Raw genomic sequence first — 26,980 nt, 5'->3', positions numbered from 1 at the left:
CGGGGTCCCCCACCGGTGGCACGTCATGTCGGGGGACTCCGGCCCTCCCCTCTTTATTCTCCCCCCCCTCCCCCGGGGAGAGATTTGGGGGGCCGGGGGCGGGGAGAGCATCCCTTTGGGGGGGGGGCGGCGCACGGCCCGTGGCGTGGGCACCGGCGGAGCAAAGCCTGCGCGGTGCGGGGGGCCGCGGCCGTGGGGTGGGGGGGTCCCCACGGGGGAAGGGGCATCGCCCGTGGCCGTGGCGTCTGGGCCGCTGGATGGAAGCGAGCTGGGTGCCGGCTGCCATGGCTCTGGGGCTCTCCTCCAAGAAAGCTTCCTCCAGGAATATCGCCGTGGAGAGGAAAAACCTCATCACCGTCTGCAGGTGGGGGGCAGGCGGGGGGGGGAGCCCAAAATCCGGGGGGAGAGGGAGCGGGGGGAGGGAGAAGCGACCACCGCGGCTGGGGATGGAGGAGATGGGGGGCGGGGAGGGGAGGCGGTGGGGAGGAGGGTTGGGGGGTTCCTCCCTCCCCCCCGCCGCCCCTTCACCCTTTGGGGGGATTTGTTGTTGCTGCAGTCGCTTTTTGAGGGGGGGAAATTCGGATTTGGAGGGGGGAGGAGAAGGATGGGGATGCGGGAAAGGGGGGGGCGCGGAGCTGCGGGGCCGCGGGGCTGCGGGCGGTGGGGCCGGGGCCGCGGGGCTGGGGGGGGGTCCAGGGGGTTCCGGGGGGGCTTCGGGGATCTACGGGGGCTTCGGGGGGTCGGGATGGGGGAGACGGGGGGCTGGGGACACAGAGACAACATGGAGGCGGCCAGTGCGCAGGTGTCGGGGGCCACTGGGGATGGTGGGGGAATGCAGGGGGGAGCGGAGGGTGAAGGGGGTGCTGGGGGAAACGGGGTGCGGGGGGGGGCTGGGGTTAGGGACCCCCATGCGGGCGGGGGGCCCAGGAAGTGACGTCAGGGCCCCGGAGCGGCGGGGATGGGGATGAAGGATGGAGGATGAGCGTTGTCATGGAGACGCCCGGCTGGACCGGGATGGGGGGCAGGAATGGGGTGGAGGGACGGGGCGGCGGGGCGCTGGTGGTTCCTGCCGGGGCGCGGGGGGGGGGAGTGACACCCCCCGGGCCCCTGGTGAGGGGCTGGCAGTGCTGGGAGTGCTGGCGCCTGGCCCAGGGCTGGGGGGATGCCCAGGTCCCAGCCTGGGCAACCTGGAAGGGACCCCCAGGGCCTCACGTTGGGGTCTGGGGACCCCAGGGCTCCTCACCATGGCACAGGGCGTCTCCAGACCCTTCTGTCATTACTTGGGGACCTGATGGATCTCCTTGCCATGGCATGGGGCATCTAAAGACCCCGTTGTCAAGACATGGAGACCCTCTGGATCTCCACCAGGATGCCTTCAGCCCTCCCTGCTGTGCCATGGGGCACCCCCAGACCCCACTGCCATGATGAGACACCCTCCACCTGCCATCCCGGGGATCCCCACAGGCAGCTGTGTCCCACAGACGGGGCGATCCCCCCAAGCAAACACCTGCCCTGTCCCGCCCTGTCCTGCCGGGCTTGGCGGGATCCGTGTCCTCGGCGTCGCTGTGCCCCGAGCACGAGCGGCCGGGCGGAAGGGGAAGCCATCACCGCCCGCGCACGGCCGGGGAGGAAGGGGGCCTTTGTTTGCCCTTCCTGGCCACTTGCACAGCGGTGAGCAGCGGCCGCCCCTGGGGGTCCCTGGGGACATGGGGACAGGGGGGTCACCGAGCCACAGCCCAGCCCGACGCCCTCTTCCCACTGCCGGAAGCGGGAGCCAACAGCTGGAAAAGCGCTTTGCTCTGGTGCTGAATCCTCGTGTGTGCCAAGGCTGGGAGGTGGGTGCTGGGCGCGTGTCCCCTCCCAGCTGCGACGCCCATCCCTCGCCAGGTTCTCGGTGAAGACCCTTCTGGAGAAGTACACGGCGGATCCCATCGACGACTCCTCCGAGGAGTTTGTTAACTTCGCTGCCATCCTCGAGCAGATCCTCAGCCACCGCTTCAAAGGTAATGGTGGCCCCCAGGGCTGTCCCTGTCCCCATCCCTGTGTCCCATGGTGGATGGGAACAACGGGAACACGCATGCCAGCACCAGGAAGCGTGTCCAGCTCTGGTGGAGGGGCTTTGCTGGCACAGCAGCCCCTGAGCACAGCCCGTGGGTGCCCACAGGCCCTGTCAGCTGGTTCAGCTCTGATGGACAGCGCGGGTTTTGGGATTACATCCGCCTGGCCTGCAGCAAGGTCCCAAACAACTGCGTCAGCAGCATCGAGAACATGGAGAACATCAGCACCTCCAGGGCCAAGGTCAGGCAGGCACCAGCCCTGTCCCTGTCTCTGTCCCCATCCCCATTTCTATGCCTGCCCCTGTTTGCATTCATTCCACCCTGACCCTGGTACATGGACCCATCTACATCCCATCCCATCCCATCCCATCCCATCCCATCCCATCCCATCCCATCCCATCCCATCCCATCCCATCCCATCCCATCCCATCCCCATCCCACCCCTCTCTGCCCCCACCTTGCTCCCTTCCCCCTGCCCTCCTGCAGCTCCATCCCACCTCACAGGGCCCCACGGGACACAACACGAGCTGGGGGTCCCCACGGTACTGAAAATGGGCTGAAAGCCACTCCTGTGTGGGGACCCCCATCTGCTGGTGCCCGGAGTGCCGGGGGCGGGTGGGAATACAGGGGGCAGCTGGGGGGGCACCCCGTGGCTGCTGCCATCCTCAGGACTGCCTGGGGCGCTGCCTCACAGGGCCGGGCCTGGATCCGCGTGGCGCTGATGGAAAAGCGAATGTCCGAGTACATCTCCACGGCCCTGCGGGACACTCGGACCACCAGGTGAGCAGCCCCGGCCCTGCCGGCCATGGCCACACCTGCACCAAGGGTGTGTGGATGTGCTGGGGTGGTTTCGGGGTGCCGGGGTGGGTTTTGGGGTGCTGGGGGGGCACATCCAGCTGCGTTTCTCCGCAGGCGGTTTTACGATGACGGGGCCATCATGCTGCGGGAGGAGTCCACGGTGCTCACGGGGATGCTCATTGGGCTCAGTGCCATTGACTTCAGGTAGGGACAGGTGACACAGCGGGACACAGGCCCTGCCTGACCCTCTCGGGATTCCCTGACCCTCTACTCCTTCTCCCGCTGCCTCTGCTCAGCTTCTGCCTGAAGGGAGAGGTGATGGACGGTAAAACACCCGTGGTCATTGACTACACGCCCTACCTGAAGTTCACGCAGAGGTAAGAGCCGGGGTGCCCCTCCCTGGGATGGGGACTCCCCTGTCTCTCCCCCAGCACCACGATGGGGCTCCCTGAACCCCTGGTGACAGCCCCTGCTGAGCCCCCACACCCCCCAGCTATGACTACCTGAGTGAGGAGGAGGAGCGGGGCAGTGTGGAGAGCAGCACGAGTGAGGACAGCTCACCTGAACACCCCTACCTGCCCCTGGTCACCGACGAGGACAGCTGGTACAACAAGTGGCGCAAGATGGAGCAGAAATTCCGCATTGTTTATGCCCAAAAGGTACCGGGAGCCAGGATGGGGCTGTTGGGGTATCAACTCCTCCAGGATGCTTCCCTGGAGCATCTCTGCTTCTGCATCCCCACTCCCACAGCCCAGTGGGACCCTCAGCCCTACATCCTGCTGCTGTGGTGACCCAGCCCACTCCTTGTCACTCCAGATGGCCCTGGGGACATTGGGGGTGGTGGCAGTGGGGCACCACTGACAGTGGCCTCACGCAGGGGTACCTGGAGGAGCTGGTGCGGCTGCGGGAGTCACAGCTGAAGGACCTGGAGGCAGAGAACAAGCGGCTGAAGCTCCGGCTGGAAGAGGTGATGGTGCAGAATCAGCTGGAGAAGAGAGAGCTGGAGGGTGTCATCCTGGAGCTGCAGGAGCAGCTGTGAGTGGGGACCCACCGCCCCTGCCAGGGGGCTTGGGGACTGGGGGTCGTCCCTGGAGCCGGGGTGCCCCACAGGCTCTGGGTGGTTCCCAGTGCCCCACCGATCCCGAGGGGCAGGGTGAGGGGTAGTCCCTGGTCCCCCGTGCATCCCGTGGGGTGTGATGGGTACAAGCTTCCCAGTGCCTGGGTGCCTTGTATTCCCTGTGGGACATGGAGGGTCCCCAATGCCCCACACGTCCCGTGGGCTGTTTCCCCTGGCGGGTCCCCAGCACTGGCGGCTGTGCGACGTGCTGAGCACCCGCCTTTGCTGCAGGACGGGGCTGATCCCGTGCGAGAACCCACAGCTGGCCCAGCTCTCCAAGGAGATGGTGACACCCCTGGTCAATCAGTGGCCCTCTCTGGGAACCCTCAATGGCAACGAGAGCGGCTCGGACAGCAAACTGTACAGAAGGTGAGCTCACAGTGGGGATGGAGACCTGCACGCAGCACCTGCCCTACCCCGGGGGGACACGGGGCGTGGGAGGGGCAGAAGGGCTGTGCCAGCCCCAGGGGGCTCAGAGCGTCCCTCCGCAGGCACAGCTTCGTGAGCACCGACCAGCTCTCGGCCGAGAACAGCCTCAGCTCCGACTCCCAGCGCCTGGGCGAGGGCAAACGCGAAGGGGAGCCCTGGGGGCCCTTGGGTAAGACCCCCCACCCGCCACAGGGTGCCCCCGGGGCTCAGCACGTCTCCCCGCATGCACCCAGGTGTCCAGACCCACCAGCAGCCCCCTCCTCATGGTTGGGATGCTGCCCCAGCAGTGCAGGGACACCCAGGTCGCCCCCAGAGAGGTGGTCCCCGTTCCCCCGGGGTGGCAGGGCTGGGACACGAGGCCGAACCCGCCGTGACGCCCCGCTCTGCCCGCAGGGAAGGACCCCACGCCCTCCATGCTGGGGCTCTGCGGCTCCCTGGCCTCCCTGCCCAGCTGCAAGTCCCTGGCCAGCCTCAAGTCCAACGAGTGCCTGGTGAGCGACAGCACGGAAGCCAGCCCGACCCGCAGCCCCAGCTGAGAGCCCCGGCCCCCGCGCCGCCCCCCGGCCCGGCCGCCCGAACCAGCGCCGCGGCCCAGGACTGAGCTCGGCCCGCCCTCGCCGCCCCGGCGCCAACGAGGGACTCGCCGAACCCACCGGGGAGGCTGGGGACCGGCGTCCCCCTCCCCATCTTGAGACCCCACCCCGGCTGCGCCTCGGCCCCCCAGCCTGGACCCCGGCTGGAGACATGGACCTGCTGGGATGGGGGATGCAGGACCGGGACCCAGGCGAGCTGGGGATGGGGGAACGAACTGTGCCATGGTGGGGGGGGACACTGGGAGCGACAGCTGCTGGGGAGCAAGGGGGTGAGAGTCCGTCACGGCCCCGCTGTCCGTCCTGCTCGGTCCTTGGTGCCCACCCGGGCTGCGCCTGCCTGGCCTCCCCCCTGCACTGGGAGGGCTGCCTGTCCCCCCTTGCAGCAGCATCCCCACAACAGGGGTAGGACTCTTCTTCCCCCTTCCTCCCCTGGGTTTTTGGGTTGTTTTGGGTGATTCTGGTTTTTATTTCAGCCCCATCTGCCTTGTTGGAGCAAAAGGAATCAATAAACGCAGCAAGCAGAGCTGGCCTGTCACCCACTTCCCCAGCTGGGAATGGGGGGGACAGACCCCTTGTGCCCCCCTGCCACGAGATTCTGGCCCAGGCAGAGATGCTGGGGGGTCCAGTGAGCCTCCTCCAGCCCCTCTGGGCAGGGAGAGCACCTTCAGGACACAGCAGATCACCAAGGATGGAGCATCCCCTGGCCCATCAGCAGTGGGTGCTGCTGGGAGGAGGACAGTGGTCCTGGGGTCCCCTAACTCCCCGTAAACACCCAGCAGGGACCCTGTGGGGGACACTACTGTGCCCACACAACAGGACCGTGGCCGTCACCCCATGGATGCCTCTACAGCCCCCCAGCACACAGAGAGAAATCCTTCCACTAAGAGACAATGATTTTATTTAAGAAAATAGGAGAAGTTCCCCCCATGAGTCCTGGGGTAAGGGGGGCAGTGCCCACAGAGCTGGGGCAGGCCTTTGCAGTGAAAGGATGGGGCAGGGGTGCCACAATGGGCCCCCGGAGCAGCAGTGAGGTCTGTGACCACACAGGGTCTGTCCAACGCAGGGTCTGACAGGGGATGGGGACATCCCGAGTGGGAGGAGAGGTCCAGAGGCAGGGAGAGGGTCCTGACGTGTCCCCATGCCATGCAGAGCCAGCAAGGCCAGGCTGTGCGTGAGTGATGGTCAGGAGGGGCAGATCCCCAGGCAGAGAAGGGCTGGGGGGCCTGGGCAGGCAGAGAAGCTCCCGAGATCTGGGGTTTGGTCCTCACTAGAGTCCCAGCTCCATCTCTTGCCAGGCCAGGTCTCCTGGGACACCCCATCCTTGCCAGTGTCCATGAATCCAGCAGCAGCATCTGTCCAGCCCCAAGGGATGAGTGTGGGGGGCTCCATATCCCTCCAGTGTCACAGCAGCAGGCACAGATGTCCCCCAGAGTGGCTGGATGGGGAGTGGGGCCGGGCTGGCCCTGGCTCCATGCGCGGGCAGCGGGAGGCAGAGCGGGAACAAAGGCACTTGGGCTCTGCACAGCCAAGTGCGGATCCTGCTCCCGGAACACCTGGATGGAGCAGGGCTGGCACCGTCCCCCGGGCACAGCCGCATCCAGCCCTGCCCTAGGCCTGCTCACAATCCCCGCAGCCGCCGCTCCTGGTTCAGCTTCTGGAAGAAGCTCTTGCCAAATTCATAGGTGCTGATCATGATGGCGCAGGCAGGTGCCACCTTGATGACGCGGGGCAGGAACCCTGCAAGGACAGTGCCGTGAGCCCTGCGGTGACACCCGGAACCCCAGCAAGGGGCCTGGGCACATCCTCACCTGCAAACAGCCCCCGGGTGCCAGACTCAGCGCGGATCCGCTGCATGAGCAGCCAGGTGGAGGAAGGCTTGGAGGCTGCGACTGGGGGAAGAGGGGAGCGGGTGAGGGTTGGGGGACACCCACGGGGAGTCCTGGCACCTGCCTGGAGCCTGGCCCCTCACCTGGGTGCACCTCACTGTCTCCCAGCTCGATCTGCCGCTGGGTTTTGACCACATCGAAGGGCAGTGTCAGCACTGCGGCCACCTGTGGGGTTGACACTGGACAGTGAGCCAGGACCTGGCGTTCCTGCCCAGTGCCAGCTGTTGTCACCTCCCAGCACCATCCCAGTCCCATTCCTCCCTCCCACAGAGGCCAAGCCCCACAAGGGAGCCCCAGCGTCCCAAACTCACCGCGCCAGAGATGGCCCCAGATGTGAAGCTGACCATGAACGTGGCCTCCTCCAGCCAGGCCTGCCTGCAGAGCCACGTCCTCACCAGCTCGTAGTTAAACCAGTACAGAGCTGGGGGAGAGGAGACACCAGTGCTACCACTGGGCACCCTGGACACGCCAAGCCCCCACACCAGCGCAGGGCTGCCCTGGGCCCCCCAGCCGTACCCGAGAAGGGGACATCCCGCAGCACAGTGGGTCCCCAGCCTCTCCAGAGGGACAGCCAGCCGTCCTGGGCCACTGCTGACTGGATGCAGACCCGCAGCTCACGGTAGCTGAGCTGCCGGGACTGCATCTTGGTGCGGATCAGCTCCAGGGGGCTGATGACTGTCACAGCACCCACTGCAACAGAAGGGACACAGGGAATGAGCTCCATCCGCTCCAGCGGCTGTCCCAGAGCCATCAGCGTCATGCTGGGAGAGCCAGGCACTGAGACCTGCCACGCTCTGCTGCCAGGACACAGGGTGGGCACAGGGGCACCCCAGAGAGGAAGGGTACTCACGCCTGGCGAGGGCCCCAGCCAGCAAGGGGATGTAGTGGCTCCGGCTCCCCATCCGGGCTTGCAGGTAGTCCCGGAGCTGGTCGTAGGTGGTGAAGTAAATGACAGTGGCTGGCACAGCCATGACCCTGCGAGGAGGAGAAGGGGTGTGAGGGGCACATGTCCTTCCTGAGGGCTGGTAGGGGGCTTGGGACCGATGTCTGTGTGCCTGGGCAGGTGGCAGCAACCAGAATCCCCAAACTCACAGGGTGGGGGGCAAGCCGCTCCACAGAGACCTGATGCCCTCATAGCGTGTGATCTTCACAAAGGCGTCCTGGGGAGCAAGTGGAGCACCAGGGACAGGAGTTACAGGCAAGAGACAGACAAACAACCCCCCAGAAAACACCCTGACACCCCTCTGGGATGGGGAGACCCCTGCCCATGCCTGGAGCTCCTACCAGTGTGCCAGTGAAGTGGGTGGGGGCCTTGTACCAGGCGGTGCAGCCGTTGCCATTCTGGCAGACATACAGGTGGTCCATGAGCCCGTTGCAGTAGAGGAAACACTTCCCTGAAGAAACAACGGCATCACCATTACATAGGAGACCCCTCCCCTCTGCCCATGCCCAGCACATCTGATCCCAAAGCCATCAGCTCTTCCAAGAAGGAGCCAAACCCTCAGTGCTTGAGCCCAGTGGGGACCTGTCTGAGACCATGGCCAGGAAAGGAACAACCCTCCAGCAAGGGTCTGACCATGGCCAGAACCATGGGGTGGGGGACACACAGCTTCATGGCAGGGATGGGGACACAGCAGGACCCACTGCCAGCAGCGGGAGAGGGTTTATGCCTCACTTGGTCTTGCCTCTGCTGCCCTGGCACAGTGGGGACATCAGCATTGGCCCCTCCACTGTGCTCTCAAGCCAGGCACAGGGACACCGGAAATCCAAGGGGACTTTGACATAGCAGCAGGACAGAGTGACAAGACAGGGGGACCACAGACAGCCAGGCCTGCTGCACAACAGATCCCCATAGATGTGGCACAGCTAGCCCCAAAGCAGGGCTGCAGGGGCAGCCTGGGCTGGGGACAATGCCAGCCCCCACACCGCAGGGATGTCCCCACAGCCAGAGGAGCCCAAGCCACCACCAGCGGAAAAGCAAACCATGATGAAGGCTTGGGAAAGCAAAGCCACTGGCAGCAGGAGCCCCCCATGTACTCACATGTGGCTGGCTGAGCGCCCCAGGGCACTGACTGCGCTGGCAACGCTGAAACACACAATGGGACACACTGGGACACGCTGAGCAACCACACGGGGACGTGCCACCACCTGGGGCTGGGGCACATGTGTGTGCTACAGCTCCGAGCCAGGCAGTGGGAGAGCTCTGTGGGTGAGGGGGCTGCATGCCCCCACAGCCATTTCCCAAGCAGTTCCTATTGTCACCAAACCAGTCCCTTGGGGCCAGCCCCAGCCCACTGAGCCCACAAGAAGGGGCAGAGCCCATGGGGAGCAGCATGGAGACTGGAACAAAGGCGGGGGGGGAACAGCCAGCAGCTGCAGCAGGCTGAGCCTCAGCCCCGCTGCCTGGAGGGCTGGGGGGCTGCCAGGCACAGCGCTGACCCCCTCAGCACCGGGCTGTGGAGGGGAAGGACAGAGCCAAGCACGAGCCCAGCTCCCCCAGCAGGGCCCCCGAGCCCCTGAGGACAAGGGGCCCACGGTAACCTGCCACCTCGCGATGGCCCCACGCTGCAGAGCCGAGACATCCCTGCCACCAGCTCTGCCAGCTGAGACGTCCCCGCGGGCTGCTCGCCACGGGGGCTGGCTGCAGCCCTCCGCCCTGCCCCGAGCAGGGTTACCTTTGGAGAACGGGGTCTTCTGGGCCTGCAGCCGGATCTTCACCACGTCCAGCGGCGTCACTGAAAAGACACCATCCTTTAGCCATGACACCCCCTGTGCCAGCCCCCCACCCTGGCGCCCACCCTGGTGCTCACCGAAGAGGGAGGTGAGGATGGCACCCGTCCCTGAGGCCAGCATCTGCTGCAGTGGCGTGATGCCCCCACTGAGGCTCGGTGACACCTTCTCAGCCATGGCACTGTCCCCCTGCAACGCACAGCCGGGGATGCTCGAGGCTGGGGTCCCTGTCCGGGGATGAGGCCCCCGGGGAGCCCCCCTGGCATCCCCACTCCAGCAGTGCGAGGACAGGTGTCCCACGCCCGCTGTGCTATCGCTGTGCAACACGGCAGGCGAGGGGCCCCCACAATCAGGGTGCCCTGGGGGGGGTGACAGGGACTGGCTCCCAGGGCCGGCCCAGCCCTGATAACACCCTCTGGCCCCACACTGGCAGCAGGCCCAGCCTGGCTGGAGAGGTGGAGACAGTCCAGCCTTCCACGTCCTTGGGGAAGGAGGATTGTCCCCTCCCTGCACTTGGAAAATTAAGGACAGGAAGGAACAAAGTCCAAAGACCAACCACGCTGTGACAGCCCCCCCCAGCCCCGGCTGGGATGGCAGCAGAGCCCAGTGCCGCCACGGCAGGACACCAGGGAGGGGAGATCCCCCTTGTGAGCTTGCAGCAAGCACCCCAAAAAGGGTTTAGGCATCCCAAATCTTCTGCCTGATCCCACTGGGGCTTGGCAAGGCTGCAGCCTCCAGGACTGGTGTGCTGCCCTCGGGAAGCAGGGGATATCACACCCTTTCCAGGGAGAAGGATGTGGAGAAGCGACCCTCAGCACATTCAGCACCAGCTGCTCCCTCTCGCTGCAGCCTGGGGATGATTCTCATGCTGGGACGGGGCTGTAGCAGGAGGGTTTCCAGGCTTTGGGACCCCACAGGGTTCTTTAAAGCTTGAGAATGCAGCAAAATACCTTCACCATCTGACTCAGCAATTTGCAAGGTCAGAGAAGTCATAAATCTCTGCTTTACGGGCTCTGGAATTGTTGGGTGCCCAAGGCTGCAAGTTGGGACAGGTCTATCCTGAAGTCGCATGTGCCAGCCCCACCTGGAGCTGGGTCTGTCCTGGCACACGTGCCAGCCCCACCGGGCGAGCTGGATCTATCCCAGCACTGCACACGTGCCAGCCCCCCCAGCAGCTGGGCCTGTCCTGAACCCACACACTCCAGTCCCGCAGGATCTGGGCTCTCTTCAGGCACAGGCCCCAGTGTGCCCATCAGGGGAGGGCAGCACGGCACGTGCCCCACTGACCCCACAGCCACGGCAAAACTGGGCAGGGCAGAGCGCTGGCTCCGGATCCTTCCCTCCGACCCAGCCCTTCTGCTCAGCCTGACGCAAGCCAGGGGAAATCTCTTGCTCCCAGCTCTGCCACACCAGATAAACTCACTACTTATACGTGACATGCCCCAGCACAGCCCCTCTGCTGGTGTTGGGGGAGCGGGGCTCCTCCAGGGCTTCCTGTTTGTATCCAAGCTCCCTTCTCACCTGGGAGCTGATCCCTTTTCCATGCAGGATAAAATAAGTCCCTAAACCCGGAGCCCCTGCTCCGCCTGGAGTCAGTGGTGCTGGGTATGGCACGGTGATGATCGGGACAAAAAAGGGGGAAAACAAACACGGGTTAAGATGACCAATGCAAAAAATTCCCAGGGACGGGGGGCTGCGGGGAAGCTCGAGGGTCTCTTCCCGGACTGGAAGGGCCCAGCTGTCTCCCGCCCTGAGCCAGAGAGAAATCCTGCCGGCAGATCCCCGGCACTTCCTGCAGTCTGGGCTGCTCCAGCCTCGGGGATGTGAAGCTGGGTCCCCATCATCTCTCCCAGGGGGTGTCCAGACAGCACGGGGATCTCATCGTGCTGGGGCACAAACCGCTCTCCCCAGGAGCGGGGACAGTGCTGGTGCGTTCCCCGGGGCACACAGGGCCCAGCCCGGCCCTCTGCCCGGGGGAATCCCCCCGGCGGGGCAGCCCCCCATCCTGGAGCCTGAACCCCTACCCGGTTTCTGCACCCCTACCTGCAGCCTGCAGCCCCCCGAGGGGTTTGCCCACCCCCTCCAGAGCTCGGAGCCCCCAGCCCAGGGCTGTGCCCCCTCCACGGGCGTTTGCAGCCCCCTCCCCTGGCCCCATACCCCCCTCTCTCAGGATCTGCAGCCCGGGCAATCTCGGGGTCCGCCCCCTCCCCGGGAGGGGAGCCAGGGGGTCCCCGCGACCGCCTCCATGCCCACCACAGCCGCACGACCCCCGACACCGGGGGAAACTGAGGCAGCGGTCACGCGTGCCGGACCACGAGGGGGATGACGTGGGAGACGGGGTGTCGGGGGAAGTGCCGGGGGTTCCGCCCCACCTGCTCATTCCAGCCAGGCTTGGCGCGTCCCTCCGGGACCGGGAGGCGGCACAGCGGCGGCGGCGGCGCCTTTAAGGAGCCCCATGGGCGCCCCGCGCCCTCCGCCGCGCGCCCGCCCCGCGCCGCACTTCCGCCCGCACCGCGCACGCGCCCTGCGCCCCGCGCGCCCCTGCGCCCCCTGCCGGCCCGGGGGGGCCGCGGCACCCGCGCGCTGGGGCGGGACGGGCGCGCGCCCCGAGCGCGGACACGCGGAACGCGGACGGGCAGTACGGAAACACCTGGAACACAGACACCTGGAACAGAAACACCCGGAACACCGACACACCGTACACAAACAGCCGGTACAGAAACACCTGGAACACAAACACCTGGAACAGAAACACCCGGAACAGAAACACCTGGAACACCGACACACCGTACACAGCCGGTACAGAAACACCTGGAACACAAACACCTGGAACAGAAACACCTGGAACACCGACACACCGTACACAAACAGCCGGTACAGAAACACCCGGAACACCGACACACCGTACACAAACAGCCAGTACAGAAACACCTGGAACAGAAACACCTGGAACACAGACACATTGTACACAAACAGCCGGTACAGAAACACCTGGAACACAAACACCTGGAACAGAAACACCCGGAACACCGACACACCGTACACAAACAGCCGGTACAGAAACACCTGGAACAGAAACACCTGGAACAGAAACACCCGGAACACCGACACACCGTACACAGCCGATACAGAAACACCTGGAACACAAACACCTGGAACAGAAACACCTGGAACACAGACACACCGTACACAGCCGATACAGAAACACCCGGAACACCGACACACCGTACACAGCCGGTACAGAAACACCTGGAACACAAACACCTGGAACACAAACACCCGGAACACCGACACACCATACACAGCCGGTACAGAAACACCTGGAACACAAACACCTGGAACAGAAACACCCGGGACAGAAACACCTGGAACACCGACACACCGTACACAAACAGCCAGTACAGAAACACCTGGAACAGAAACACCCGGAACACAGACACACCATACACAAACAGCCAGTACAGAAACACCTGGAACGGAAACACCTGGAACACAGACACACCGTACACAAACAGCCGATAAACACCTGGAACAGAAACACCCGGAACACAGACACACCATACACAAACAGCTGATACAGAAACACCTGGAACACAAACACCCGGTCGATACCCTGTAAGCACCTGGTGCACTCCGCGTACGCAGCTTGTACGTGCCTTGCACACTCACCGTGCTGAAGGATGGGCTCGCTCTCACCATCCTGAGCCCACCGGGGTTGCACACTCTGGTGCGGGTCACACACTCGTTGTGCTGGGGTGAGCGGCAGGCTGGGACACGGGCACGGTGCCGTGCCAGGCCCAGTGCCACTGCTGCCTGCAGAGGAACAAAGCCCCTCAGTTCCCAAAGTGCCAGAGCTTTGAGCACCCAGCATCTTCCCGTGCTCTGCCACGCTCCCAGCAGCTCCGCTGGGCCCTCTGAGCAGGGGGGCAAGAGCCTGGCCTGCCGCTTCAACCTGGGCCTGTGAGAGTTGGGATTAATGTCAGGATGGGTCTGGGGGGCTGGAATCCCATCTCTACTCAGTGCAGACCCTCAAGTTGAGTATTTCCATGTATTGAAAGCACCGTGTTTCCTATGGAGAACCCCGAGTCCTTCTGGGTGAGGTGGTGATCTCCCTGAGGGGCTCTTATTTCTGCTGGTAGCTGAATCTGGAGATTTTCTCAGGAGGAGTTTCTTCACAGAAAGGGTGGTTAGACATTGGAAGGGGCTGCCCTGGAAGTGTCCAAGGAATGACTTGGCATGGCACCCAGTGCTCTGGTCTGGTTGACAAGGTGGGGATCAGTCACAGGTTGAACTCGATAATCTTGGAGGTCTTTTCCAACCTCAGTGATTGTGGGAAGATGGTTCAAGCTCGTCCGTGTGCCGGTGGCAGGGAGCAGAGGCCTCCTGGTGCCCTTCAGCCCCTCACTGTAATCTGGGCTGATAACAGCAGATGGCTCCCGAAGCCCCTGCGAAACCAGCGCGGACCCCCGGCACTGTGGGCTCTGACCTGGCCCCGACAGCCCCCGCAGCTAACAGGACTGGGGGGGCAGAACTGGGATGAGATGACAGCTCCAGCTGGTGTGTCCTTCAGGAAACTCCCACAGGCCAGAGGTTCCTGGTGACTTTGCTTGTGTGACAACATCACTGCAGGACCTGTTGTGGTGCTGCATGATGCAATCCCTGCCTCAGAGCTGGCTGAACTCTTGCCCTGACAAACTCGAGGATAAATCCTGTGCTGGTGCCCACAACTCTCTTTGCTCCCCTGTGAGTGCCATCCTGAGTACTCAAGGACAGGTGATGCACAGGTGCCAGAGCAGCCTCTGCCTGTTGAATAGGAGCGGTTCAGGGCTTGGAATCTGCATTCCCAGGGGTGTTTGGGATGGAGCCTGTTTCACCCACAGAGATGTTCCCTGTCCCTTTGCAGAGCTGGCAGAGCTCTGGTGGCTGCTCTCCTCCAGGAATAAAGTCCCTCCTGGCTGCTGGCATCTCTGAGAATTGTCAGTGAAGGGGGAAGCAAATGCCAGGAACTGCCCTTGCATGACACCAGGTCCAAGGGAATCTTGGCTTTAAGTGATGTGAGCCCAGGAGCCCGGTAATTCCCACAAGGTCCTGTAAGTGAATGCATCCTGAGCCTCCCTGATGAGTCAGCTCTCCCTCTTCGAGACACGGGCTTTAAATGATCTGAAAACCTCCTGCAGCTGGTAATTTAGAAATGGAATAATGATTAATTAAAAATATATCTCTCCTTAGGGGTATTGGGTCTTGTTCCGTCTGGTTTAGGTGTTGGTCTCTGCGTGGCTTTCACACAGTTGAAAAGAAACAGGAATAATGCTTTTTCAGATGGGGTGGGGGCAAGAGGGACCTGTGAAAAATGCTTTAAGTGCCTTGGCCTCGATTTTTTGGGTCTTTCCATTTGCTAAAGAGGCCAGGGTGAAAGTGGTGAGTTTGTTTAACCCGAGCTCAGCACTGCTGAGGACCTGGCTGGCTCTTTGTGCTGAGTCACAGCCCTCTGGCCGCCTGCGCTGTCCAAACACCAGGAATGTTTCTGTCCCCAATTCACATCCTTGCAGTCCTGCTGGCCTTGGCAGGGTGAGGAGGGTGCACCGCGCTCTGATTACTGTGAAAATGAACTGTTAGGTTACTTCAGTTGGAGAGAACCGTGTCCAAGCTGAAATATGTGTCTGGTTTGTGGGGAAGGAGCCGGCCGAGCTCTAATCACCTCCTGAGCCGCAGAGTCCGGCGGTGGGGACAGTTTGCGTGAGCCCTGCTCGGGTCTGTCCTGCCGTGACACCGCACGGCACGGCTGCGAAAGCGCTTGTGTAACTCCCTGCTCCCGGCTCCACGGAGCTTACGAAACCCAGCTGGTGTCCTGGGCCAGGGCCACGGCCTGGGAACCACGCTCTGGGGCTGCGTCTGCCTGGGGCTCCTCACTGAGCAAGGCTCAGCCCCTGGTCTGTCAGCACCTGGAGTTCGCTCTGGAAAGATCGATCCTGTCTCATCCCTTTCAAAATCGCATTTGGAAAGCAATTAGCCCATTTCCTTTATTTAGGTGAACTTTAACGGCCAGGTTGCGAAAGGATCTGGGTAGTGCTTTAATGGAATTAAGCCAGTGCAGAATTTGAGTATTTATTTCAGCTGGGATCATTATGGTTTTGCAAAAGCCAGGCTTAAGCTGAATTAAGTGACTCAAATGAAGCAGCTTGTGGCCAGAGGAGGCCCTGGGGACATCAGACTTGTATAACCCAGAATATAACCCAATATAACCCAGAATTTCTAATGCAGCTGCAGCTCTGCAGGTCAATTCCCACTGCAGGTGAGACCTGGGAAGTGCTGTCCTACCTTATGTAGCACCTGCCAAGGAAAATCTTGGTAGTTATGAAACAGGTGACAAACCTCACCTGTGAGGAAAATAAGCCTGGTCTTAGGGATGAAGAAACAGGTATGGAAGATAAAGACCCCCATGGTTTCCTCCCTAAAGGATTCCTTTATAATTTCGTGTTAAAAATAGTGTACATCTAGCAGCAGTATGGGCCAGGAGTGGGGAGGAAAGAGGAGCCTGGCCTGAGAACGGTCGGAAAAATTCCCAGATGCCTTTTCCAATAAACAAAAACCCCTATGAACATGAAGAAGAGCCAGAAGAGCTCAGTGTGCTAATTAAACTCTACATCAGCTGTCGGCCTGCTGCACCTACAGGTAAGAAATGTGCCCTTAGAGAGTTTCTCTGCAGTTCCTCTCAGCTGAGGCAGGATCTGCTGATCACCGTGAGCCCTTCCCACCTGGGGCTGCACTTTGGGACCTGGGCTGCTCCAGCAGTTCTGGAAACATCTCGGTGTTGCTGCAGCCATTGATGCATTTAATTCTTGACTAACCTTTGCCAACAAATCTTCTAAATGGCCTGGATGTGGCTGTGCCTGAACATTAGCTGGCACTGGCTAATGGTGCTTCACTGCCCAGCCCAGGATTTCTCGGATCCAGACAGGACTTGTTGCTGAGAACTCAGGCAGATAGAAGTGGGCTTTGATGTAACTTTAGAAAGACAGGTGTTGTCATACTGAGCACTTCAAGAAATGAGGCCTAGGAGTCTCTTTTGGTTTTGCTGTCTTTAGATGAAGAAATAATCCTGTTGGAGGATGCTCAGCTGACTCCCAGTCAGCCTGGTGTTCCTGGTACATCCCACATCGCCTGTGGGAAGAGCTGCTGTCCCAGATTGGACTCGAGCTGCTTGCACTGTAATTCATCTTGTTTTCTGTTGTCTCGCAAGGACAGATCCCCTTGTAGGACTGTAGTGTTTATTTTACAATTCCTAAAGCTGTGATAGATTTTTGAGAGGAGATGTGTCTAATCTAGGAAAATTCTCCACCTAAATTATAGTGGCTACTTTTTAGGCAGTTTAAAAATGGGCAGAGAAGAACCATTCCTCTGGTTTCAGATGGCTCACCTATTACTATTGACCTGAAAACAAGCAAACAAAACCAACTATCTCATAGCGTTGCATGTTCATAAATCCATTTTTTTTTCTTGTACAACTCTAATCTGTAATTCTGCAGTTACTGATACTGTAGTAAGAGAAGGGCTTTGACACTCCATAAGCCTTTTTTCCAAACCAAGATGGACCATTCCCAACCTGGTCTGCTTTAAAAAGCAGACTGGTGCTGCACATGAGCACTCCTGGAAAGACCTGGTGATGAAACTTCCCTTTTCCCATCTAAGTTAGATGTAAAATAAAGAGATACCCAGCAACTACAGGTAAAAAAGGCTTTAAGAAGAACCTGGTGCTGCAGGTTCCTCATCTGTTTCTCTCACAAAAGCCTATTCTTAGACTGGATGTTTGTCCTTGATTTGCAACTCTATGTTTCTTAGGAAAAACTGAAAACTGGATCCTGCCCTCCTGCAGTTTCTCCATTAAATCCAATTACTAGGGATAGTAACCCTATTAAGACAAGGTAGTAATTCCATCGAGGGATCTCCACTGTGTCCACGATGCTTCTGGGCCGAGCAAAAGCAGCTCACTGCCGTTCCAGATGAAGCAGGCAAAGTGGAGAGGGATCTTTTGGGATCAGGACCTGTTTTTTCAGCCTCTCCCTTTGCTTTCCAGTCGTTCAGGCTGGTGGCGGGGCGGCGAGGGAACCCCGACGCTCCCCAGCAGCTCAGGGCCGTTCTCCTGTCACCTGTTGCTCCTTCTCACAGGTGTCTGCTGGGCCGGGTGCCGGCGGGAGCTGCCCGGCCCTGCTCCTCCTCACTCTGGGGCCTGCGCCTCTCCATTGTAGGTGCTGCGGGTGATGCTGCGGAGCTGCCGCCGTGTGTAGGAGGCGGCTGCTCTCCCTTTGTCAGCCTGGAGCTTACCAGGATGAAATGAAACCTGTGTGGCTGCTGTTGGGGCTGCTGAGGGATGCCGTTCCCACACGAGCATACTGCCATCTCCACGGACGCTGAGGGCTTTGCCCAGCAGCGCCGGGAGGCAGGAGCGTGTGTGGGATGCCTGGCCGGGCAGAAATCGGGATGAAAACGGGCGGCAGGGCTGGGCGAGGTGTCCTGCATCCCCCGGGGCTGTGGCGGGTGCAGGGAGGATCGATGTGGGACCACGGACCCCAAGGCCGCCCCTCAGCGCCCGCCACAAACGGGGCGCAGGGCTGTGAGGGGAGGGGTATCAGGGCAGCGCCCCCTGCCGGGGGGGGCCGCGGCGCGCCCCCGCTCCCCGCAGACAATGGGGCGCCGGGGGCGCGCACGGGCGGGGCGAGCGCTCCCCGTGAGAGGCGGGGGCGCGGGGGGAGGGGGCTCGGCGGCGCTCCGCGCACGCGCGCGCGCGCGCTCCCGCCCCGCCGGCGCGACGAAGGTTCCGGAGCCCGCGCGCGCCCCCGCCCCGCCCGCGCCGCCGCCACCGCCGCTGTCACCGTCACCGCCACCGCTGTCACCACCCGGCTCCGGTGCGGACACCCCCGCAGCCGCAGGTACGGGGAGGGGTGGCTGGGATGGTGTGGGGGGCGGTGAACCCCCGGGCACGCTCTCCCTTCGCCGCGTCCCGCGCGGAGAAGGGGGGAAAAAAAAAAAAAAAATCAACCCCCGAGAAGCAAAATCCGGCCATTTCATCCCAAAAGCGAGGGGAGGGGCGTGTCCCGGTGCCGGCGCCCCGGGGCTGCGGCAGCGCGAGGCGCGGCCCCTGCGGCAGCGCGGGCGCCGGGGCAGGTGCGGCGGGCGGGGAGCGCAGCGAGCGAGCGAGGGATGGAGAAGGGCGGATTTGGGGCTTTCTCCCCCTTTCCGCCGGTCTCGGCCCCGTTCGTCCCGGCAGGTGGGGCCGGGGCTGCGGCAGGAGGGGCGGCTGCGCGGGGCCATGTTCTGCAGCCGCCTCGAGATGGGAGGCAGTGGTGATTAAAAACGGTAAATTAATCGATAATGGGAAACCATAACGAAAAAGCGTTTCAAATAAAAAATGGGAAAAAAGGAGCTGTCCACGCCCAGCCCTTAATTTTGGGAGGGGGGTGGGAGCGTTATTGAGGTCACGGCACCCCGGCGTTGCCCGGCTTTGTTGCACCCCCCGGTGCCCATGTCGAGGGGTTTGATGTTTAACGTGAGCGAGGCGGGTCCCATCCTGTTGAATCCAGGGTGTTTTCCAGCCGGGATGGGCATGCTGGAGCCCAGCCCCGTGGGTTTGGGGCTGGGGTGGTGCTGCTTGGTGTCACTGGTGGTCCCTGGATTTGCACATCCTGAGCATCCCAGTGCCATGCTGGGATTGCCCTTGTCATGCTGGAGTTGTCCCCTTGTCTCTTCCATCTGCCTCTTCCCATGCTGCCTCTTCTTTCTCATCCCAAAATCCACTAGGCAGGGCGTGGGGCTGCCCCTCTTTCTGGGTTTCGCTTTTTTTTACCTGTAGTTATTGGGTATTTCTTTATTTTAAGTCTAACTTAGCTGGGAAAAGGGAAGTTTCCTCGCCAGGTGTTTCCAGGAGCGCACACCTGCTCTCCTGCCTTGGAGCAATTAAACCTGCAAGGAGCAGAAACAGCTCATTTCAGCTGAGGGATGGAGATTTCTGCCTGCATCCCTGTCTGCCACTGAGCACAAGGGAGGATTGGCTTAGGGAAGATGATTTTTCCTGATGTTTTTGAACACCTAGAAACGCAGTCCTGCTGTTGTTCGTAGAGGGCAGCTGCCATCACTTTAAAGGGAGTTTCTCCTTCCATTTGCTGTGGTACCACCACGCGAGGTGCAGCTCCATTTGCAGCGAGAGGCTGCTCTTGCCTGGAAACATGCTGGAAGGAGCAGCTGAGATGAGCTAAGCTGTCACCATTTGTATGCAGCGTATTCCCGAGTTTCCCCGGCGTGGATGTGGGCAGATGTTGGATGCGTGTCTGAATCAGTGGAACAAAATTTGCTACTGAGAATCGTTAATTTGTTGTGTTGAGCTATGGCTGCCCCTTTCCATCCATTGAAGCAGCTGTGGCTCTGCTGCCAGTACCTCGGATTTGGGGTGTTTAATGGCTTTCCTTGTGGGGTTGAATTTTCTTGGCATTATTTTTCTCAAGGTGGTCAGTCAAAACAGGTCTCAGTTGGGCATTTACAGGCTGCTCTTGAGGGGAGAAAAATAAAAACCTCATCTTCTCTAGAAGTAAGAAATTGTCTAACCCAGTTGTGCTTTGTTCTCTCTTGGTAGGCAAAATGCTTGGTTTTCACCCCAAGATGTGCAACTTAAGGAGAAAAGCAAAGTGTTGGCTGATTTACCTGTAATTTGTAGAGGATTTGAACATAGAATCATGGAATGGTTTGGGTTGAAAGGAACCTTACAAACAGTCTAGTTCCACCCCCCTGCCATGGGCAGGGACATCTTCCATTAGACCAGATTGCTCCAACCTGGCCTCAAACGCTTCCAGGGATGGGGATCCACTGGCAGATAGTTCACACCTGATTAAAGTTGCATTTTCTCATTCTCTGAATAAGATGCAGGTGGGGCTTGTTTTTTGAGACCTGGGGAAACATGATGCCCATCCCACAGATGGTGTCACAGATCAGATAGGGATGTTTATCCTGCATCAACTGGGATTAACTGAGGATAGAAGTGGTGGGAGCTCTGTGTGCCCTGTGGGGAGCTCCCTGAGGAGGGGATGGGTCCAGTCCCTTCAGGCGACAATTGCAGGTTTTGTGTGTCCCTCGGTCAAGTACTGTGTTAAGTATTTACAGGTCAGGCTTCTAATTTAGTCTTGCTCACCTTTCCCAGTCCTCTGTATCCCCTTGTCCTCCTCTGCTTCCAGCCTCTGCCTTCCCAAGGCATTCCATTCAAACTGCCCCAATCCTCCCAAGGCATTCCATTCAATCTGCCCCATTCCCTCGGTGCTTAATCAGCTGCGGCTTCAGGAGGACCCAGCTGGACCACGCAAACGCATTTATTTCACGTGTTTTATACATGAAAAGGGAGTGCTCTAGCTTTGTAATTTCCTTCCCGAAAGCCGCGGGAAATTCTGCTCCCCTGGCCAGTCCTCGTACGATAAAAATGAGGACAATGTGGCACTGTAGCTGCTCTTTCTCCATTGAGGAAGAGCTGGGTGTAGCCAGTCAGGGATGCTCGGAGCATGCCAGTGAGGTGGGTGTTTTGTGTTCTGCCTTTCACGTTCCTCTGCTGCATTTCGGAGAACTGTGTTCCTCACAGCGTGCTCCTTGATCCCTGTAGCACCATAGTCTGTTTTCCAAGGTTTTGCCAGGCGTGGGATGTGGAAGTGTTTGGGTACCACGTTGCTGGGGCATTGCTGAGCAGTCCTTAAGGGATGGAGCAAATTGCTCCCTGCTTACGTTTATGTCCCCGTGTTGCGCTTCGCACCATTGTGGGGCTGTTGGAACAGCCACGTTGGAAATGTTTTTGAACTGGTGTCAGTGCTGAAGCTCCTGAAAGCCTCCCTCCATCAGCACAGGAGTGACAAATTGTCCTGACATGTCCTGCAGCACAACTGTGGCTGCCGATCCCGTTGGAGCGTCCGTGTGGGCCCGTCCGGCTTTGCTGGCCAGGGTGGGTGCTGGGTGTGCCCACCCTAGGCTTCCAGACAAATCCCTCTTGGTTGGCAGAGCGTGGAAAATTGGATCATGAGGCAGTGTCTGAGGGGAAGTGCTCAGGGTGGCCAGTCCCTTTCTTCCCAAAAGCAAGATTATTCAAGAGCTGGAAGAAAGCTCTGGATTTGAGTTTGTTTTGAGCAGAATAATCTTATTTTGTCAGCCCAGTGTGCTGATGAGGCTTGGCTGTGGTGTTTGTTGGTGTCCTTTGGGGCAGTGCTGCTAATTTAGCTGTAGGAATGCTCTGACACTTGATGAATGAGTCAAGGAAGAACCAGGGTGCTGTTTTCCACCTGGCTCTCAGTGTTTTCCAGTTTGCTCAGCTTGCTGGCTGGTGAGGTCAGTTGGCTTGTAGGTTGGCTAGTTGACTGCTAGGCTGTGTGCTGGCTGTGCTAAGGTGTGGAGCTGGACTGAGAGGTGAAAGTTGTTGTGGAGTGCCTTGGGCTGGTGACAGTCCTGGGTGATGCTGAGGGTGCGTGGTGTGTTGGGGCTGCTGCAATGGGGCGGTTTAAAAGGGGGTTTAAAAGGAATTTAGGAGGGTTGTGGCTCTGCACACAGGTAGAGCAGCCAATCCTGAGCAAAATGGTCATGACTGGTGCTTTCTGGCTTGTTCTGAGGTCTGCAAACCCACGAGACTGTGGGAGAGCACTGAGAGCCCTTTCTTAAAGCAGAATGGGCCTCTCTGGCTGTATTAGAGGAGCCAAGGCTGTCAAACCCCTAGGTGATCGTTTCCCTCGTGTACCTGTCCTGTAGCTGGGTGGAGGGGGAGCCCCCCCCCCAGCATCCTGGCTGCTCCCAATCTCAGTTCAGAGGAGCAGCAGCTCTCCGAGGACCTCTCCCTACTGCTGCAGTGGCAGCAGAGCTGGGCTGGCTTTCTAGGTTTTTCTGCCAATGCAGTGTAATCTCTTTCTACCTCAGGGGCTTTGCTTGCTTAGCTGTGATGTTCAGACTCCAGAGCTGGCTGGATGGTGCCTGGGGCTCACCCCAAGGGCACATCCTTGGGGTTGGGGGTGCTAATCCTTAAATTGGGTGATGCTGGATGCCGGTGGGGCTCTGCCTGCCTGCGGAGATGGAAAAGGAAGGAGGCAATTGCAGAAGTCACTTGGGCTGCTGATCTTGCAGAGCAGCACAGAGACATTCCCACTCTCCTCACAGCAGTCCTGGGAAGAGGATGAGGGTGAGTGGTCCGGGGCGGAGGGTTGTTTGGTGAAACCTCACACAGCACCAGGCTGGCTCAGCCTTGCCAGAGGCGCAGCCCCCACGTTGGATCACTGCTCCTTCGTGGAGGTGCGGAGCTTCTGCTCTGTGCAGTGCTGTTCCCACCTGGCTTTTTAGTGTGAACAGCCCTCAATCCCAAGTTGTCCTTGCAGATCATTCCAGGATTGTGCTGGGTACAGCAGAATTGTGGCCCTTTAGGCAACCCTTTGTGAGGTTTTTAAGGTGGGCACAGCTCTGCTGTGAGGGACTGAGTGAATCTGTGTCTTTCTTGCAGCAGGATGGATCTCCCTCCTCCATCTGTGAGCAGGAGCTTTGTTTTACCCTGAAATCTGCTGGTTGTAGGCTGGTTTTTTTTAAAGTGCCTGTGGAAAGCATGTGTGGTTTACCCTGGAGTCTGGAGAAGTATCTGTGCCTTTAGACTTGAGTGGGTTTTCTTTGCAAGTCTAATGAGCTTTTTGCTCCTCAGAAATCAATCCATGGTTTTTCCCTTTTCTTTCCAGGCAGACCAATTAGTAAAGGTGGTCATCACACATAGTGTGGCTCCTGTTTTCAGTGTCTCTTCTTTAAATATCCAAGGAAAGGGAGCACCAGGGGATACCTTCTGTTAAGCTAAAAGGATTATTGCTGCAGTTGGGCTAATTATTTCCATCTTTGCAGCCTTCCCACTCTACCTGCCCTGACCTCTCTTCCTCGAGCAGATCTGGTGTCACTGCCTGGCTGCCCTTGCCTCTCTGCCTTCCCTCAGTGCTGTCCTCCAGAGCCGTGGGAGGGATTGTCCCACCGGTGCCTGGGAAGGCAGAGGGATTTGTCCCTAAGAGCTAAGGTGTGTTTGGACAAAGCTCTCAGGCACGGGGTGGGATTGGGGGGCTGTCCTGTGCAGGGATGGGAGTCGATGATCCTTGTGGTCCCTTTCAACTCAGAATATTCCATGATTCTCTGATTCTGAGGGAGCTGGGGCAAGGCTCCAAGGCACACGGGAAGGACAGAGGCTGATGCGGGATATTGAGGGATGAGGTGCAGCCCTAAGGGGCAGGAAGGGCTGTGTTAACTCTGCTGGTCATGGAGATGCTTCAGCCCCTAAAGAGAGGTGATGAAACCACTTGTATTGAGGGGTTTGAATAGCACGTGTGTGACTTCAAAGGGCTTTCTGCCACTTATCAGCGTTGCACTTTATGGCTCCCCTCAGCTCCCGCCCTGGGCTGTCTGCCTGGAAGTGCCAGATGTAATTTCAGAGGGATTTCATCAGTGTCTCAGGTCACTTGCTGCAGAATGAAATTCCTTGAGGTGCTTGTAAATGACTCAAAAAATCTAAAGAAGCCTCTCCTGTGAGTCCTGAGGACATCCAGCTCAGCCTGTTTGTGGAGGGCTGGAGGTTCACGTTTGAGATAAACCAACTGTTTTCTGTGTGCTGCGAAGAAGAGTTTGCAGGGCTGCGCTTTTGGAGTTGAAATTGCGCAAGTAGGGGAGATGTTCAGAGTGGTAAAATTGTTCCCTGTCCTAGGAAACATTTTATCTTTTCTTTGATTAAAGGTTACTTAAATCCTGGCTTTGTTGGCTTGGTCTCAATGTGGCGTGTGTGTGCGTTGCTCCGAAGCAGCTTTGCTCCTTCTTGTGTGAAGTGAAATGTCACTTCACGTGAGCTTCCTGGTGCAGGGCACACATCTGGCCAGCTGTGCCCGTTCTCAGTTAAACGAAGGGCAGATCAGGGCTGTCACACTCCAGGTGAGAGGCCAAGTGATGGGCAAACAAGGCTTGTCTTGGCTGGGTGCTGTGGATCTCCAGATGTCAGGATGAGTCTTGGGCAGAGGGAGAAGGGGTTGTTCCAGCTCTGCAGGGCTCGGGGCGAGCGTGTTCACTGTGTCAGGTCGAGAACACGGCAATGGCAGAAGGGGTGCCAGAGGAGGCTGTCCCAAGAGAAGGGATAATCCGGAGGGATGTGCTTCCTGGAGGTTGCTCTGTATTTAGGGTTGTGCGAGGAGCCTCTGTATAAAATTGACATTTGTATCTAGAGCTGTACTTGACTTTGGTATGGTCAGAAGGAAATGTGAAATTTGGAAATGTGGCTCATGTTCCTCCCCTCGTGCTGACCCACCTGGTACAAAGTGCTGACTCGCTCCCTGCAGGAGCCGAGCGTTTCATTACCCTCCGCTGCAGATCCTGGATGTGGTTGGGTGAGAGTTGCTGGGATTGAGTTACCTATGTGGTTTAAGGTGAGACCTGTGGTGAAGCTGGGTAATGTCACAGAACTGGAGCTTCTCGTACTCTCTGCTGGTAGCTGTAGCTTGTGGTGTTAGTGAGCCCAAAGCTGGGATTTAATCCAGAGTCAGAATTGCCTTTTGTGGCTGATTTTCAGCTCCCACTGACTGAATTCAAGGGCAGACTTTACCCTGAGCAAATTCTGGCCTCTGAAGTTACTGCTTATATGTGGTTTTACCTCCTGCCTCATCAGCATGACAAAGGGTGGTGCCTGGAGCTGCCTGGAGGGATTTGTACAAGGAGCTTTTAACAATGGACGTCTCCAAATTGGACAGAAAAATACACGCTTTTCCCTCAGCATTTCCCGGTGTAATAATGGAGAGCCTGGCAGGCGTGAATAGGCAGAAGTAATAAATGTTGCTGTTGGGGCCAAAAAGGAAAGCAGGTAAAATCAGCTCGAGCTGTGGCGTGGCTTGAGTCACTGCCCAGGAGAACAGATTTAGAGAGGATGGGACCAAATGAGGATGTTGGACCTGTGCTGTGACAAAGGGAGTGACTCGGGATTGTGGAGCCTTGCAGTGTTGTGGTGGTGGGTGGGTGATCCAAAAAGAGCAGCTGTGAGCTGGAGGAGTCCACGGTGCTCCCCCGGTTTTGTTCTCATCCTGAGCAGCATCTTGGGCACCTGCCAAATCCGAGCACCCTGTGCACACCTGGGCATGCTGTTCTGTCTGCTCTCCTTCCTCATCCATCTCTCCCGTTCCTGCCCTCTCTCCCTTCCATCTTAAATCCTGCCTGGCAGCCCCAGGTCCATGTTTTCCTGGGGCCTCCTCGCCTTGGGCAAGAGCTCAGTGACCAGCTGGGCTTGCTGAGACCCAGCTCCCTGCAGGATGTGGAATTCCAGCATCCGGAATCTCTCATCTGCAGCATTGCTGAGCTGCATCCTTATTTCATGATTTTGGAGCCTGTTTTGCACGAGTTCTGCCTTTCCCCCTATTTAAGTGTTAGCTGGATTACTTTGCCAGCTCCTCCCTTCCCCCGGGTTCCTTCAGGCAGGAGGTGAAGAATGAATACTCTTTAATGTGAAGGCACTTATTAATGCTTAATCTCTGAAATATGTCACTGCTTTTGTGTCTAATAATAGGGTTTATTGTCACGGCTGTCTGAGGTCCATGCTCAGCTCCAGAGCGGGTTTCGTTCGCTACTGTTGCTCACGTTAACAGGGGAGTTCTGGACTCCATGGGCTTGTTTGCTCTATCAGCATCCAGGAGCCTCCTGGTGCTTAAGTTCTTAAATGGAAAAATCCTGCTTAGGGGCTGTAGTGTTTGAGTGTTTGTGTGCAGGTGACCAGCACCTTCCCAGTGCCTGGCGTGGCCTGGGTGCAGCTCCAGGCCGAGGAGGGAGCTGGGCACTGCTGGGTGATGCCGGAGGGAACTGGGTGGGAGTTTTTGAGCTGAGTAAGGATTGCCTTGCACTGAAGTCCTGCGGTCAGGAAAAAGCCCTGAATGCTTCTCATCAGTGAAAACGGGCAGTTCTGTGAGGTGGGTAAAGCTTTTGGGCTCGGTGGGGTTTCTTTGCTGCGGGGAGCCGGCGACTCCTGGCTCCTGCCTCCCTCGATAAAGGATGACAAAGCCGTGGCTTTAGGTGTGGTCAGAGCCTCTCCAAACAGTCTGGCTCCGTTCATCCACGATAGAAACAAGCAGTGCTGAAACACCAGCAGCCCTGTGTCTTCCAGCCTTTGTATGAGTGATTGAGAGAGAGCCTGTGACCCTCCGGAACGTGAATGGAGCCCTCGTAACCCGAGAGCAGCAGTGAGATTATTTTAAGGCAAAAGTGAGGCTCTGAGGCAGGCGGCCCTTTTGTACATGTCATACGTGTGACAGCAGAGCTGCATTTAGAGCTGAAAGAGGATAAAATCCCCGAGGAGACTGATTGCACCTCGTTTATTTT

The 26,980-nt window shown here is 59.1% G+C and overlaps 4 protein-coding genes across 14 annotated transcripts in view; 2 read left to right on the top strand and 2 right to left on the bottom strand.

Moving 5' to 3' along the window:
* The first annotated feature begins 242 nt into the window (after positions 1 to 242).
* Positions 243 to 4,995, top strand: RUNDC3A (RUN domain containing 3A). Its single transcript, XM_068996255.1, has 11 exons — positions 243 to 364; positions 1,888 to 2,003; positions 2,165 to 2,298; positions 2,752 to 2,837; positions 2,970 to 3,059; positions 3,152 to 3,232; positions 3,349 to 3,514; positions 3,733 to 3,890; positions 4,204 to 4,341; positions 4,464 to 4,570; positions 4,795 to 4,995. The coding sequence occupies exons 1-11, from the start codon at positions 258 to 260 to the stop codon at positions 4,935 to 4,937; spliced, it is 1,326 nt and encodes a 441-aa protein (XP_068852356.1). The 5' UTR covers positions 243 to 257; the 3' UTR covers positions 4,938 to 4,995.
* Positions 4,996 to 5,875: 880 nt separating this feature from the next.
* On the bottom strand, positions 5,876 to 12,121 carry SLC25A39 (solute carrier family 25 member 39). 2 transcript variants are annotated; one of them, XM_068996442.1, is made up of 12 exons: positions 11,983 to 12,121; positions 9,691 to 9,799; positions 9,556 to 9,615; positions 8,922 to 8,966; positions 8,165 to 8,274; positions 7,973 to 8,040; positions 7,731 to 7,855; positions 7,397 to 7,570; positions 7,192 to 7,301; positions 6,964 to 7,045; positions 6,803 to 6,883; positions 5,876 to 6,731 (listed from the first exon to the last, which is right to left on the bottom strand). In XM_068996442.1, exons 2-12 carry the CDS (start codon positions 9,785 to 9,787, stop codon positions 6,613 to 6,615), a joined length of 1,071 nt encoding a protein of 356 aa, XP_068852543.1. In that variant the 5' UTR covers positions 9,788 to 9,799; positions 11,983 to 12,121; the 3' UTR covers positions 5,876 to 6,612. The 2 variants fall into 2 exon arrangements, with proteins under 2 accessions (XP_068852543.1, XP_068852542.1); XM_068996441.1 differs by lacking the exon at positions 8,922 to 8,966 and having other exon boundaries at positions 11,983 to 12,065.
* Positions 12,054 to 14,800, bottom strand: LOC138099070 (uncharacterized). The gene is made up of 2 exons (XM_068996131.1): positions 12,437 to 14,800; positions 12,054 to 12,380 (listed from the first exon to the last, which is right to left on the bottom strand). The coding sequence occupies exons 1-2, from the start codon at positions 13,307 to 13,309 to the stop codon at positions 12,054 to 12,056; spliced, it is 1,200 nt and encodes a 399-aa protein (XP_068852232.1). The 5' UTR covers positions 13,310 to 14,800.
* A 3,621-nt stretch (positions 14,801 to 18,421) lies between these two features.
* Positions 18,422 to 26,980, top strand: part of MAPT (microtubule associated protein tau) — a 43,216-nt gene continuing 34,657 nt past the window's right edge. For 7 of the 10 annotated variants that reach the window (XM_068996292.1, XM_068996291.1, XM_068996294.1 and 4 more), the window contains exon 1: positions 18,422 to 18,537. The gene's annotated coding sequence lies outside the window, so the exon portion shown is untranslated. Of the gene's footprint in view, positions 18,538 to 18,866; positions 18,965 to 19,474; positions 19,874 to 20,610; positions 20,759 to 26,980 lie in introns of those variants that run through there. The other 3 variants (XM_068996289.1, XM_068996288.1, XM_068996287.1) reach the window with 3 other exon arrangements.

The sequence above is a fragment of the Aphelocoma coerulescens genome, chromosome 27 (assembly GCF_041296385.1).
Source record: "Aphelocoma coerulescens isolate FSJ_1873_10779 chromosome 27, UR_Acoe_1.0, whole genome shotgun sequence".
Lineage (NCBI taxonomy): Eukaryota > Metazoa > Chordata > Aves > Passeriformes > Corvidae > Aphelocoma > Aphelocoma coerulescens.
The sequence above is the reverse complement of the archived record's forward strand: the minus strand, read 5'-3'. Positions and strand labels throughout refer to the sequence as shown.

Coding starts and splice junctions, on each gene's coding strand:
- SLC25A39 (XM_068996442.1), bottom strand. CDS start 9,787: ATGGCTGAGAAGGTGTCACCGAGCCTCAGTGGGGGCATCACGCCACTG. Junction 8,041..8,164: donor CCCACTTCACTGGCACACTG/GTAGGAGCTCCA, acceptor CTTGCTCCCCAG/GACGCCTTTGTGAAGATCAC. Junction 7,571..7,730: donor GGCTGGGGCCCTCGCCAGGC/GTGAGTACCCTT, acceptor CTTCTGTTGCAG/TGGGTGCTGTGACAGTCATC.
- RUNDC3A (XM_068996255.1), top strand. CDS start 258: ATGGAAGCGAGCTGGGTGCCGGCTGCCATGGCTCTGGGGCTCTCCTCC. Junction 3,233..3,348: donor TACCTGAAGTTCACGCAGAG/GTAAGAGCCGGG, acceptor CACACCCCCCAG/CTATGACTACCTGAGTGAGG. Junction 4,571..4,794: donor GGAGCCCTGGGGGCCCTTGG/GTAAGACCCCCC, acceptor CTCTGCCCGCAG/GGAAGGACCCCACGCCCTCC.
- LOC138099070 (XM_068996131.1), bottom strand. CDS start 13,309: ATGGTGAGAGCGAGCCCATCCTTCAGCACGGTGAGTGTGCAAGGCACG. Junction 12,381..12,436: donor TCCAGGTGTTTCTGTTCCAG/GTGTTTGTGTTC, acceptor TCGGTGTTCCAG/GTGTTTCTGTTCCGGGTGTT.